The 12,047-nt window shown below is 34.6% G+C and overlaps 1 protein-coding gene across 1 annotated transcript; it reads right to left on the minus strand.

Moving 5' to 3' along the window:
- Positions 1-855: 855 nt before the first annotated feature.
- Positions 856-3,709, minus strand: LOC136826544 (uncharacterized). The gene is made up of 3 exons (XM_067083730.1): positions 3,503-3,709; positions 1,342-1,418; positions 856-1,207 (listed from the first exon to the last, which is right to left on the minus strand). Exons 1-3 carry the CDS (start codon positions 3,692-3,694, stop codon positions 1,156-1,158), a joined length of 321 nt encoding a protein of 106 aa, XP_066939831.1. The 5' UTR covers positions 3,695-3,709; the 3' UTR covers positions 856-1,155.
- Between the last annotated feature and the right edge of the window lie 8,338 nt (positions 3,710-12,047).

Below are 12,047 nucleotides of genomic sequence, written 5' to 3' on the forward strand. Positions count from 1 at the left end.
CAGGTACCGATATTTTTTTCTGTAATACTCTCTGGCTTTTCTTGGTGGTCACCCGTCCAATTACTGTCCTCACCAATGATTACTTGACGTTGGTGATCGGCCGAGCAGTGTAGTGAGTGTTATAATGACTCTCATCAATATTCACCATGAGCAAACGCTCACTGGGCACATGATTAAGATACCATTGACTTGTAAAATGACCTTCCTAAGTATAAAATAAGAAATATTTTTCAGGTTTCAAACACAAAGACAATAACAATAATAATATAATAATAATAATAATAATAATAATAATAATAATAATAATAATAATAATAATAATAAATGTTACAAAGAACACAAACTCATAATCACCATTAGGCTATTTTTCTGTGGCAGACAGATAATCAATCAGTCATTTTTTCCTTATGATGCAACTGATAATAATTCAGCTGTAATCAAATTTTTGGAGTTCAAGGACGCTCACAGATATGTTAAGACAAGAGGCAGTAGAATGAGCAATTTATTCATTTATTCCTAAAGCAAAATAATTTCTTAACTGTTCTACACATTTCCTTATTAATATTGTTAGCGAAAGGAATACAGGAGCGAAAATTAGTTTCGTTTGAGTGAAAACTTTGGTGATTCATGAAATTTAAGCCTTTCATTTAAAGGACCTGCTTTTTTCTTTTCTTTTGACATAAATTTCTTACAGTACAGCTACCTTATTATCTATGTAAAAGACTTGATGGTTCGTGTGATTTAAGACTTACTTAAAAGAATTAGCTTTTCCCTTTACTTTTTGTCGACATAAATTTTTAACATTGCAGTTACCTGGGTATACACCCTGCGTACATGGTATGAATGAGCAAGCACTTTTGCATAAAACCAATATTTATTTTCCAAATCAAATAAAAAGAAATAACAGATGATTGCCGCTAACCAGATGAAAGTTAATTCCAATATTTTGTTTCCTTAAGAAACGGTTACAGTTATCAGCTTGTCGTCGAAAAGTAGTTCTTAGACTGGAATCCGTCCTCTCGAGTTAGTGGCCGGTTCTGGTGATCTGAACGAATGCCTGTCTGTCTTGCGTTGTTTAAACCCTACTTTCCGACGTGAACTGGAGGGCTAGGGGTGTTCGCTCCAACCCCACAGCATTCATGGTCGGGTTCGCTGTCACAGTCCACTCGAAGCCGCCAACAGTATTTGGGTACTGCGGGACCTCCCACTGAAAGTAGAAGGTGGGTAGTTTTTAAAAAATGTTTTACAGAGTAAACTATAACAGTTAGATCAACAGATATTATTATTATTATTATTATTATTATTATTATTATTATTATTATTATTATTATTATTACTTACCGTCTCCACTTGCAGTGGTTTCCGATATCATGGCGACAGACAGGACAAGAAGGGCGAACACCATCATCGTTTGGAACCTGTAAAAAATGAAAGACCACCAATCAGTTGTGTAACTCTGTTAATGTTTATGAAATAAGTAAATACAGGCTTGTCGTTCCTGTAACTACAAATTATGTATAGCAAGTTTTCTTTCATATGCACTTTACTGAAAGTGACCATTAAAGGTGTTTTGAAAAAAAATAACTTAATTTTTGTTCTTTTTAAACTAGGATAGAGTAATTCACCTGACTGACAGAAATAAATATTGCAAACCTTCATTAAAATCTCTTACGTTTTATCGTTTCAAAGAAAATGGATTTTTTTTCGTTTTGTCCAATTTGAGATGTACTTCACTCTCATTATATAGCAGAAAAGTAAAGAAAACCATTTTTCGTTAGCTCTCATATTTCAGACGTCGAAGATGAACTGCACTGTGTCAGCTAAGAGTCTGAGGATAAAATCCCTTTTATACGTAGATAAACAATAAATTACAATGCCTTTGACAGCATTTCACTTCTAAACGTTGGATTTATGCCTTTTTAACATCCCACCATAAGACTGGAATCTATGAATACTGTTTATAAATCCATATCTTTTTTCTTTAGCTAGTTTCATGACTTTAATGCATAACACTTATTAGAAAAAAAACAAATTACTTACGAAGAAAGTAGGCGAAACATGAACTTATATTTGGGATGACATATCTAAATTGATGAATACGATCCAAGGGAAAACTATTCAATAATGGCCGATTGAGTCCGTTCTAAGTTGAAATATATAAAAGAGAACATGGGTTCTTCCCTCCATTCATTCATTTCATTTTCCATGGTAGAAATCGTTCAAACATTATTATTTTACAGCCGTAGAATAATCACAAATTAGTCCCAAGACTTTTGGATCACAGTTATGCATTACCAGGAATGATAAATGCACAGTTTTTCAAGGAATGGGGAACACGTTTATAATTTGTTATAGCAACAATACCTTGTATGAAAGTAACATATTTTTCTTTTCCTAAAGAAGCTATAGACAACGGCACTAGGTCGCTTATCAGTGATGTTTGTCTACTGAATCGGTAACCACTTAGGAGGAGTTTGATCAGCAAATGTTTGTACATGATGCAAGTTGGGAGTTGAACAGTATAGCCACGTAAGGAAATCACTAATCTAGGTCGCCTTCCGTTTGCCTTGCTTATGAATAAAATATCCTAGGTATCTGCAGAGATTAAAATGTATTCGAAACATAAATATGTATAGTAAAGCATACGAAGATATATATTACAATCAGCAAAGTTCGACCGACATTAAAAACTGCAGTTTCTGGCAACAGAATCATGTGAGGCTATCTGACTTTGTGTCTTGTTTTGTTGAATTCCCGATAATGAAAATATGAAATTATGATTTTGATAAATAAGCTCCAAAACACACATCATACATATTAGTAATTTTCCCCAACAGTGGGCAGTCCTGGAAGAAAAAAAGAAAATTGTCACTTCCTCATTCATGCATTAAATACTGAATCGCGGATGAACACCAAATTCAGGAGACTTCCACGACGTTAACCACTATTCCTGTGCGCTGAAGGCATTCAACAGCTTGTTAAACATCCCTTACACACACTACATGTACTCTCATGCTCCCTGTGTATTAACTCTTCCATTCCAATTTTCATCTTTTCTATCGAAGATTTACCCTTGAAGATAAGAGGTATAGTAGGTAAGGGAATGCAAAGTTTGTCTTTATATACTGTTAAATGCTTCTGCATTCCATTGGTAATCAAAAAAATTACTGTTTTCTTCCCTCTCTCTCTCTCTCTCTCTCTCTAATATATATATATATATATATATATATATATATATATGTGTGTGTGTGTGTGTGTGTGTGTGTACGTGTAAAGAGCGTTCAAAACAGGATAAATGTCGTATTTTCAAGTGAGAAAATTATCACTTGAGGATGGATATTATTACATTCTGCATACGTGTAACTTTACACATAATTATGTTTATTGTGAGGGAACTGTAGAATCTGTCTGAAAATGGTTTTAAAAATGTGTAAGTATAAATATAAACATAAAAGAGAGAACCTTGCAATCTAGCATAAATGTGAATATCGACAATCCTTACCTTGCCATCTTTATAAATCCTTGCGGGATAACACTTAGGATGTCTTGTCTCTTCAAAGGTTGGAGCTCGTCTGCGATCTCGGCTGCCTTTCCATGTGAATTTAAATACTAACCATCCAGCCTCATTTTTAAAGAGCAGGATGTTGGGGAAATCCAAGGTCTTTTGAAAGACAATAGTTTTTGGAAACCTCATGACGTGGTATCGCGCTAAAAGCGACAATTTTGTTTCCTCCGTTTCTTCTTTCCCGGAAAATGATCATTAAACTCTTCCTCCTAGCTTGTATAGCAGTGCCGTTAATTCTGTCATATTTTGATGAATATATGGTGAATTGTTCTTTTTAAGACACGTGAGAATTAAATACACCATACGGAGATTATGATAGGGTTGACACACCTGTTTGCTAATTAAATTCTTGACAGGAGAGGCCTGACGAAGGAGAGAATCATCGTACTTGTCATTGACCAAGGTTGAATTAGTGTTTGTCCACTCATTCACAGAAAAGCATTCGACAAAGGTCCTCGTAAATAATGGAGTTCAAAAAGCGATGACTTGCGATTATTTTCCGTTTGTTCTCGCTGTTCAGCCCACTGCTGTTTACAGATGAAGGTTACTTATCTTCGGGGAATTATCTCCTCTGCGTTCTGGGATTGGAAAACACGAAGGCACTTCTGCTTGCCAAAATGACGCGACAGGATATCAACCAAATCTATGTATGGAAACGTTTGATCATACAGGATGCACTAATAGGAACTCCACCATCAAATGTTTTTTTTTTCAAAATGATAAACAAACCAGAAAAAGGGGGAGAGTGACTGGCTCTCATCTAATTGCAAATGAAGAGTTGTAGGTGCTGAGGAGGTATGACGCAAATGATCATGTTCTGAGAAAAATCAAAGTTCTTACCGTGACAGCAGGGCTCATGGTCGAATATATATATATATATATATATATATATATATATATATATATATATATATATATATATATATATATATATATATATTATATATATTATTATTGGATATGTATATATATATTATATATATATATATATAATATGAGAAAATTACTTAACTAGATTAAAGCCAGAACTAGAACGATTTGGGGAGTTTGTCTCCACGCTTATGAACATTTGGGCAATGTTTCTCTTATATACTTCTTCCTTCCACCGATTTAAATATTCCGAATAAATGAAACTATAGCGAGAAAATCCTCTCCAAAGGTCGCATCTGAAATAATTGCTCCCACTCTCGAGTTAAAACTGTTTTAAAGCCAAGTGGAAAAATGAGTGAGAAGAGCTTGAAATATGAAACGATATGTTTTTATTAACATTTCACACAAAGTCGTTTTAATCCTTAAATAAGAGAGTCCACTGTACATCCAGTTGACCTAAGTCTATTATGTTTTGTTATCCTGTTTTTAAACTATAAAATTATAGAGTGCTATAATATGGAAAAATAACTTTCATCACCGTACCACTCTTTTATATATAAATAATATATAGGTATATATAATTCATATTTATACATTATTTATATATCTGATCGTCATCATCATCATCAGTATAGCCTCCATTGACGTGTGACGCAAAGGGCCTCTGTGAAATTTCGCTACTCATGTCTTTCTTGTTTTATCTTCCAAATGACACACACATGTAAATGTGTATGTATGCATGTATATATGTAATGTATATAGTATATATATATATATATATATATATATATATATATATATATATATATGTATGTGTATATATATATATATATATATATATACATATATATATATATATATATATATATATATATATATATATATATATATATATATATATATATATATATATATATATATATATATATATATATATATATATATATATATATATATGAATAATACTACAGTGTAATATGAATATATAAAACATATTTAAACGTTATATTTCAGGCACTTGTTATATATATATATATATATATATATATATATAGCAAAAACATGAAGGTGTGGCCTTGGGCCTCCGATGTTAAGGAGGTGGCGTTTCTTAGGGAGGGTAATATGAATTGACCAATATATATGGTACTCCCGTTTGGCGATGGATCTCAGTGTTTTTGGCCTTCATATTCGTTTCATGATGTGGATTTGCGGTCGCGTTCGTCATCTTCGTACCGGCGCGAGGATGGCGGTAAATAATCGAGCTTCCACGTTCTACAGCTGGCTTGATTGATGCCCAGATCTCTTTGATTGCCCTCAAAGCCATATTTCGTATTTTCATGTGAGGTACCTTAATCTTTCTGACCGTACCGATCTGAGACCGACACTGTTTGAGAGTCATGCTGGTAGCTGGGAAAGCGAATTTCCCGAAAGGAAAGACACTGAAAGCGCCGGTGTTTTTTGATTATCGTAAGGAAGTTATTTTTACGGGGATTTCTGTAGTATATTTTATTTGTTAGACATTACCAGTTCCCACCGACAAAACAGGGGCCACTGAGCAACTCAGTTCTGATAATCCTTTCATTTCCATTATCCCAAATCCATCGCAACGTATACTTTAAATAACAAAGGAAGAAGCCGGAGCTTACAGGATACCGTGGTAGTAATTGTCATTGACATTTGCGCAGGCGAGACACGCTCCAAAGAACTCAGCCGCTTCGGAGAGTTTCAAATCAAAGTGTCCTTAAAAGAAGCTGTCCGTAATAAAAGAAAGATGCTGGAATCTGCTATCATCAAAATGAACTCCATCAGAGGCATTAAAATCGGACGCCATTGAAAATCCCCGCACCTAAGAAAGAAAACGCGACCGCCAGATCCATCGCCAAACGTAAAACCAATATTTGGTCAATCTCCTCCTTCTTAAGAAAAACACCACCTAACATCGGAGGCCCAAGGCCACACCTTCATGTTTTTGTATATTGTAACTATATATTCTCCCTAACAGTGAACAGGGGCACAGAAACAAGTGCCTGAAATATATGGTTCCAACGTATAAAATAGTGTGTTTTATGGGCCTTCTTATTTTCATATTTAGAGTATATATATATATATATATATATATATAAGAGATATATATATATATATATATATATATAGAGAGAGAGAGGAGAGAGAGAGAGAGAGAGAGAGTAGAGAGAGAGAGAGAGAGAGAGAGAGAGTGTGTTGTTTATGGCCATATTTTCAGGACTTGTGATCATCATCACAACTATAAATCAATACATAATATAAAATCATAAAGAACAGGTCTCATAAAATTTACAGAAGATAAAGATTCAGGAAAATAAATGAAAATTAAAATAAGCATTGAAACGTTGAAAAATAAAAATCAGAACTTTAAAACGAAGAATGACAGTTTGGTACCTGATTTGTTGGACTGAAATTGAGTCCACGCTCATTTTGCTGAAAGAGGACATCGACTGAGTGAGATATATACAAAATAGTAAAAGAGGTCTGATTCCTTAATGAACTGAGAGGTTTGGGATTTTCTGAAATTATTTGATATCCAGTGCTGGAAGGAGTTAGACTACTCCTGCAACATTTGTTACAGAGTAATTCAGATAAAGGAATGGAAGCATGCATAACAGATTTGGAACAACAAACATTGTAGTACTGACAGGGTTAAAAATCTGTGAATTTCTAATAGTCACTTTCAGCAATGTGTTTAATAAAACTAGATGTTATGAATTTCTTTTAAAATAGCGAAATAGAAAACTGGAATTTCATTGTGATTTAAGCTTTATGTCAGAGGATAACATATAGGCGTGGTGGAATACTTTGTAACTTAAACATAAGAGAGAAACTGCTATAACATTTTATCACCTTGACTTATAGATTTTTTTTGAGAAATACTGTATTAGACCTATTGAGTAATTAAAATATAAAACATGGAAGTTTATTTTCGTGTTCGTGAACTGTATATTGTCAGAACTGCATTCTATGGAGGTTTATGTAGCCTTTCTAGATCTAAATAAGGGTAATTGCACAGTCCTCATATCATCCATAGAAGAATGGACGATTTGTCAAGGGGGAATCTCCTGGGATTGGTTTTTCAAGCAGGCATATGAAAGCATTATCCGTAATGCGAAACACCATCAAATTCTTTTATATAAATTTTCTAGTAAAAATGCAGAGTGTCCTGTATTGCACTTTACAGATTTTTAAATTATCCTTTTTCTGTGGAAACTATGAAATTAAAAGAAAAAAAAATATTTTCCTTTCGAAAACAATGCCAACTAAGCCTGCAAAAGAGCAAGTTCGCAACGAGAGAGCTGATATAAAAAGAGTGATGTATAAACATTTTATTATAGAATATCAGTTACAAGGTTGACCGAGTTGGGTGAAGAATACACATTATCTGTGAACAAATTGTAGCAGAGGCACTAAATATTCTCAATATTTGATAGTTAGGATTGTATATTCAACCAACTTGGGCTTAAAAAAAGTTCAATGCACAAGATCACTGCAGAATTGTAATAAATTTATATGAAGATTTTAACATTGTTGACACAATGAGTCCAGTAACTTCTCTCCATTCTGAAACATTTAGCAGCTTGTTCCTTCATTAAACGTCAGACTTTCTTTCATGTTTTGTATATAGCGGCCCTGAAAACTGCCCTCAGTGTTTAGCTCAAGCAGAATAAAGAACTAGACATTTCTTTTCAAATTATGATTTTAAAAGTTTTTGTTTAATTATGTTTTAAAGGGGTCTAAGTCGTACTTTGTTTCTTGTACTGCTTTACAACCCATGATAAAAGTCTCACACTGGCTGTTAACAACAGCACACTAGGCTTGCTGTTCACGGTTTCATTCCAAATTATATGAAGCATTAATCATGTAAACGTTCAGAGAAACAAATTGCATAATACTATATTTGATCCTAACATCGAGATGGCGCTGCGACCATTAGTATTTTTTGATGAGTGGAATGAATAAAGGCCTCATGACAGAAAAACTGCTTGTAAGAACTAGCGTTATCAATAAGTTACAAGCTTTCACAAAAATATTATTTTTGTACTCACTACATGAGATCTTCCAACAGGACTCTCTACAGGAAGTGAACATCGGATTGAAAAAGACTGATTGCTGGATTTTCTGCCACCTGTTTTTCAGTGGTATAACATTGATTTCAAATAGCGGGTTTGTTATACATTTCAAGGGTTATGTCACACACTTTCCCTTATCCATAACTTTTCTTTCAGGCATTAACTGGGTAAGGTCACTGGGCTGCCTTAACAAAAGGCCTACTCTTATGAAGTAATATTATTTTTCTGGCAGGTCCTTCGCTTAGATAAACTCAGGCTAAGTCTACAACTCATAAGTTATGTTCATGAGAACAGTGTCGCGAGTGTTCACATAAGATGCAAGTAATCTTTGACACGTTCATTTACTTTGTTCCCGAATAACCAACTATGTGGTAAAACTTACAGATTCAAGGAGTCCCTAGTAGTTGTGTATGACAGTTGATCTGTTCAACTATATTTTGATTATATAAAACAGTTTTTCACGAGTTGTGTATTACAGTTGATCTGTCCAACTATATTTTGATTATATAAAACAGTTTTTCACGAGTTGTGTATTACAGTTGATCTGTCCAACTATATTTTGATTATATAAAACAGTTTTTCACGACAGTTAGCCCAGTATAGAAGCAAGCTGTATATTTATCGAACGTGAATAAAAAGATAATTTTAAAGAAAAGGCAATGCTTACATTCGATACAATCATGTCCATAATTAGCTCAAAGTTAGTTAGAAGATTTTAACATTAATAACAGTTAAGTTTTCATTTAATATGCACATTTATTCAGTATGTGCATTCATGCCTCTCACGTGTCAAAATCGTCATAGGCTTTGCCTGACCTTCCTATCGTGCATTTTAAAACGATGAGGGATTGAAAAGTGCATGATTTTTTCAAAGATAAGCTTAATTTAGCATCGCAAATACCTAACTGACAGACTTAGTCCTAGAATTCGATGCTCGTGAGTGCGAGACTGAGATCAGACATTCTAACTGGAAATACCCCTCATAGATTACATTTACCATATCAAGATGCAAGATTAGAAACTGTCGGAAAATATAGGAAATCAGAAAATCGAGAATCCCATGCTGCAACTTTATTCTTAAGATAAAGATGAATTTAAGTCTCCTCATGTCACCTCAGTTTAACTTTATGCACAAAGTTTTCACGCATTTATAGGAGACCTGTGACCACAGTTATAGCAAAAGTCGGCAGAATTGTGACTGAATAGCAGACTGCTTCCTCAGAGCGAGAACGAGTGCGGATGAGTATGGAAATCCTGTATGGTTAGCTAAATAAACGTGGGAACCACCGTGAAAGTATGAAAGTTGTGCATGAGTGATGAATTTGGCCGAAAGAAAGAGGTTATGGAGGTCCAGTGAATTAACACGACTTGAATGTTCAGCGTTAGTTTCTTGGAGTAGAAGACGATACATTATACGCACACTCTGTATCTGTCGCTTCCCACAATAACGTTGCGAAGGGTTTGGAAAAGAAAGTAAGAATAGTTTATAATCTTCAAGGGACAAATGAAGTCCTGGGTCTCGTTCAAGCCTCGAAAATGTTTTTAATAGAATATAGAGATCAGGGTAAACGGATGAAATACAATAGATTTTGAAATATGTTTCTATGCCTTGAGCTAAAAACACCGTTTTGTAATAATGACAATTTCTCCTAAAGCATTTCTGGAAAGACTCAACATATAATCACAAAGAGAAGAAAATGATATGACTCATTGTATTCAGCATGAGTAAATAAAAAAAAATGGGAAAGGAAGAGACTACTTGATGCATTTTATCATTTTCTGACTTGTCAGACCGTCCTAAAAAAAAAAAAAAAAAGACATTCAAGAGTTATGAAGACGTCACGGGTATTATTAACAAGAGAAATCTCTCTGCTATGAATATAGGAAGTCGACCATGAAGGTGACCTAAAGAGGCTCTCGGATATTAAAAGACAACAATGAAATGACGTCGCCTATAAACTCTCCAGACCATACAATTAAAATTGTCTTATTCTGCTACATGCATAGATAAATAAGGAAAGCGTGAATAATTCTACAGAATAAAAGTGCTTTAAACAAAGGAACGGGGCTGAATCCCAAGGTGTTGATGGTTTCCAAGACAGGTGATTTCAGATGCACCTGTCCTTTGTTATCAAGCATCCGCAGAAAAAGGCTTGAATATATTTGTTAATGAGTCTTATAGGGAAATGTGGATGACAGTGCCAACTACAAACAAAAAAAAACTTGAAAATAATAAAAGGCCCTCTCCTAGATTGTTAACAGTGATACGATGTATACATGACAATAAATATACATGCACACATACGCACACATGCAAATCCACATGGGCCTAGTAGTCTAATTTACATCGGTCACCTCACCAATGACAGGCCCTGGGCTCGATTTCCGGTAGAGGAAGACCCATTTAGGCACGTTCCGTTAAATTCCACATTGGTTATATGGACCTAAACAGAGAATTGTGTACTTAATAGTTAGTCGGATGCTGTTAGTTGCACAGGGAATATGTGCACTTATATATATATATATATTATAATATATATATATATATATATATATATATATATATATATATATATATGTGTGTGTGTGTGTGTGTATGTGTGATTTTATTTCCTTTCAGCCATTTGAAGATGTTCAAACTTCCCAAAGCTGCCAGAAGGCCGCTAATTTTCATCTCCAGGCATCTTGCAAGAGTGAAAATTTGAGACTCCTGGTGACCACTAGAGAAGCGACTCGCCTACTATTAAGTGTTATTTCTCCTTAGCATGAGAACTACCGCCCGCCACTAGCCACATGTACATTATTTTATAACTCGAGCCATTGGCACTTCCTAAGGCTTCTATGACCAGGTAGTACCACTTACTGCACCATTATTGCAGTTAATATGACTGCGGTTGGTCTCTTGAGAAAAGAGATCCGCTTTATGAAGCCTTTTCCCCCGCTAAAGATTTACGGTCTTCCAGTAGGCCACTATTCTTCCTTGGGACATTGCAGTAGTATCCCAAGCGAAAGTCAGGAGTATCGAGGTAGCAATGCTCATTGACAGCGCGGTAGCAATTTTCATGAAAACTGAATTGCTTGATTATTGATATACAAGAGGGAGGTGTGTGGTAAGGTTTTAAATGAGGAAAGTAAGACAGATGACTGAACTTTAAAAAATTGGTAGCTTTGGTTATAAGTGTTTATTATGGAACAGTTGTGTGAGAAATTTGAGAGTGAAGTTGTGTATGTGGCGCATGTAGACGTAAGCAACTCTTATGACAGAAATGATATACGATTTGGGGGTGCTGAGGTTATTTCTGGAAGCAAATAAAAGTTTGTATGTTGAAACTGATGCATGTGTTTGAATGTATAGGCGGGAGGGCGAAAGATTTAATTTAAAAACACTCTGAGGTCAAGGTACGTTGTGTTTCCATGAATGTTTAAAGTCTTTATGGATGGAGGGATCCTGAATGACATAAGCAGGAAATCAGAAATAGATAAAGATTTGTGGGACAAGGAAAGGGGTGATA

Source organism: Macrobrachium rosenbergii, chromosome 3 (assembly GCF_040412425.1).
Source record: "Macrobrachium rosenbergii isolate ZJJX-2024 chromosome 3, ASM4041242v1, whole genome shotgun sequence".
Taxonomy (NCBI): domain Eukaryota; kingdom Metazoa; phylum Arthropoda; class Malacostraca; order Decapoda; family Palaemonidae; genus Macrobrachium; species Macrobrachium rosenbergii.

Bases quoted from the DNA above. Each gene is read 5' to 3' on its own strand.
- LOC136826544 (XM_067083730.1), bottom strand. From the start codon at position 3,694: ATGAGGTTTCCAAAAACTATTGTCTTTCAAAAGACCTTGGATTTCCCC. The intron at 1,419-3,502 runs GTAAGGATTGTC...CATTTTTTACAG, and splicing joins GGATTTATAAAGATGGCAAG to GTTCCAAACGATGATGGTGT. The intron at 1,208-1,341 runs GTAAGTAATAAT...TTCTACTTTCAG, and splicing joins AACCACTGCAAGTGGAGACG to TGGGAGGTCCCGCAGTACCC.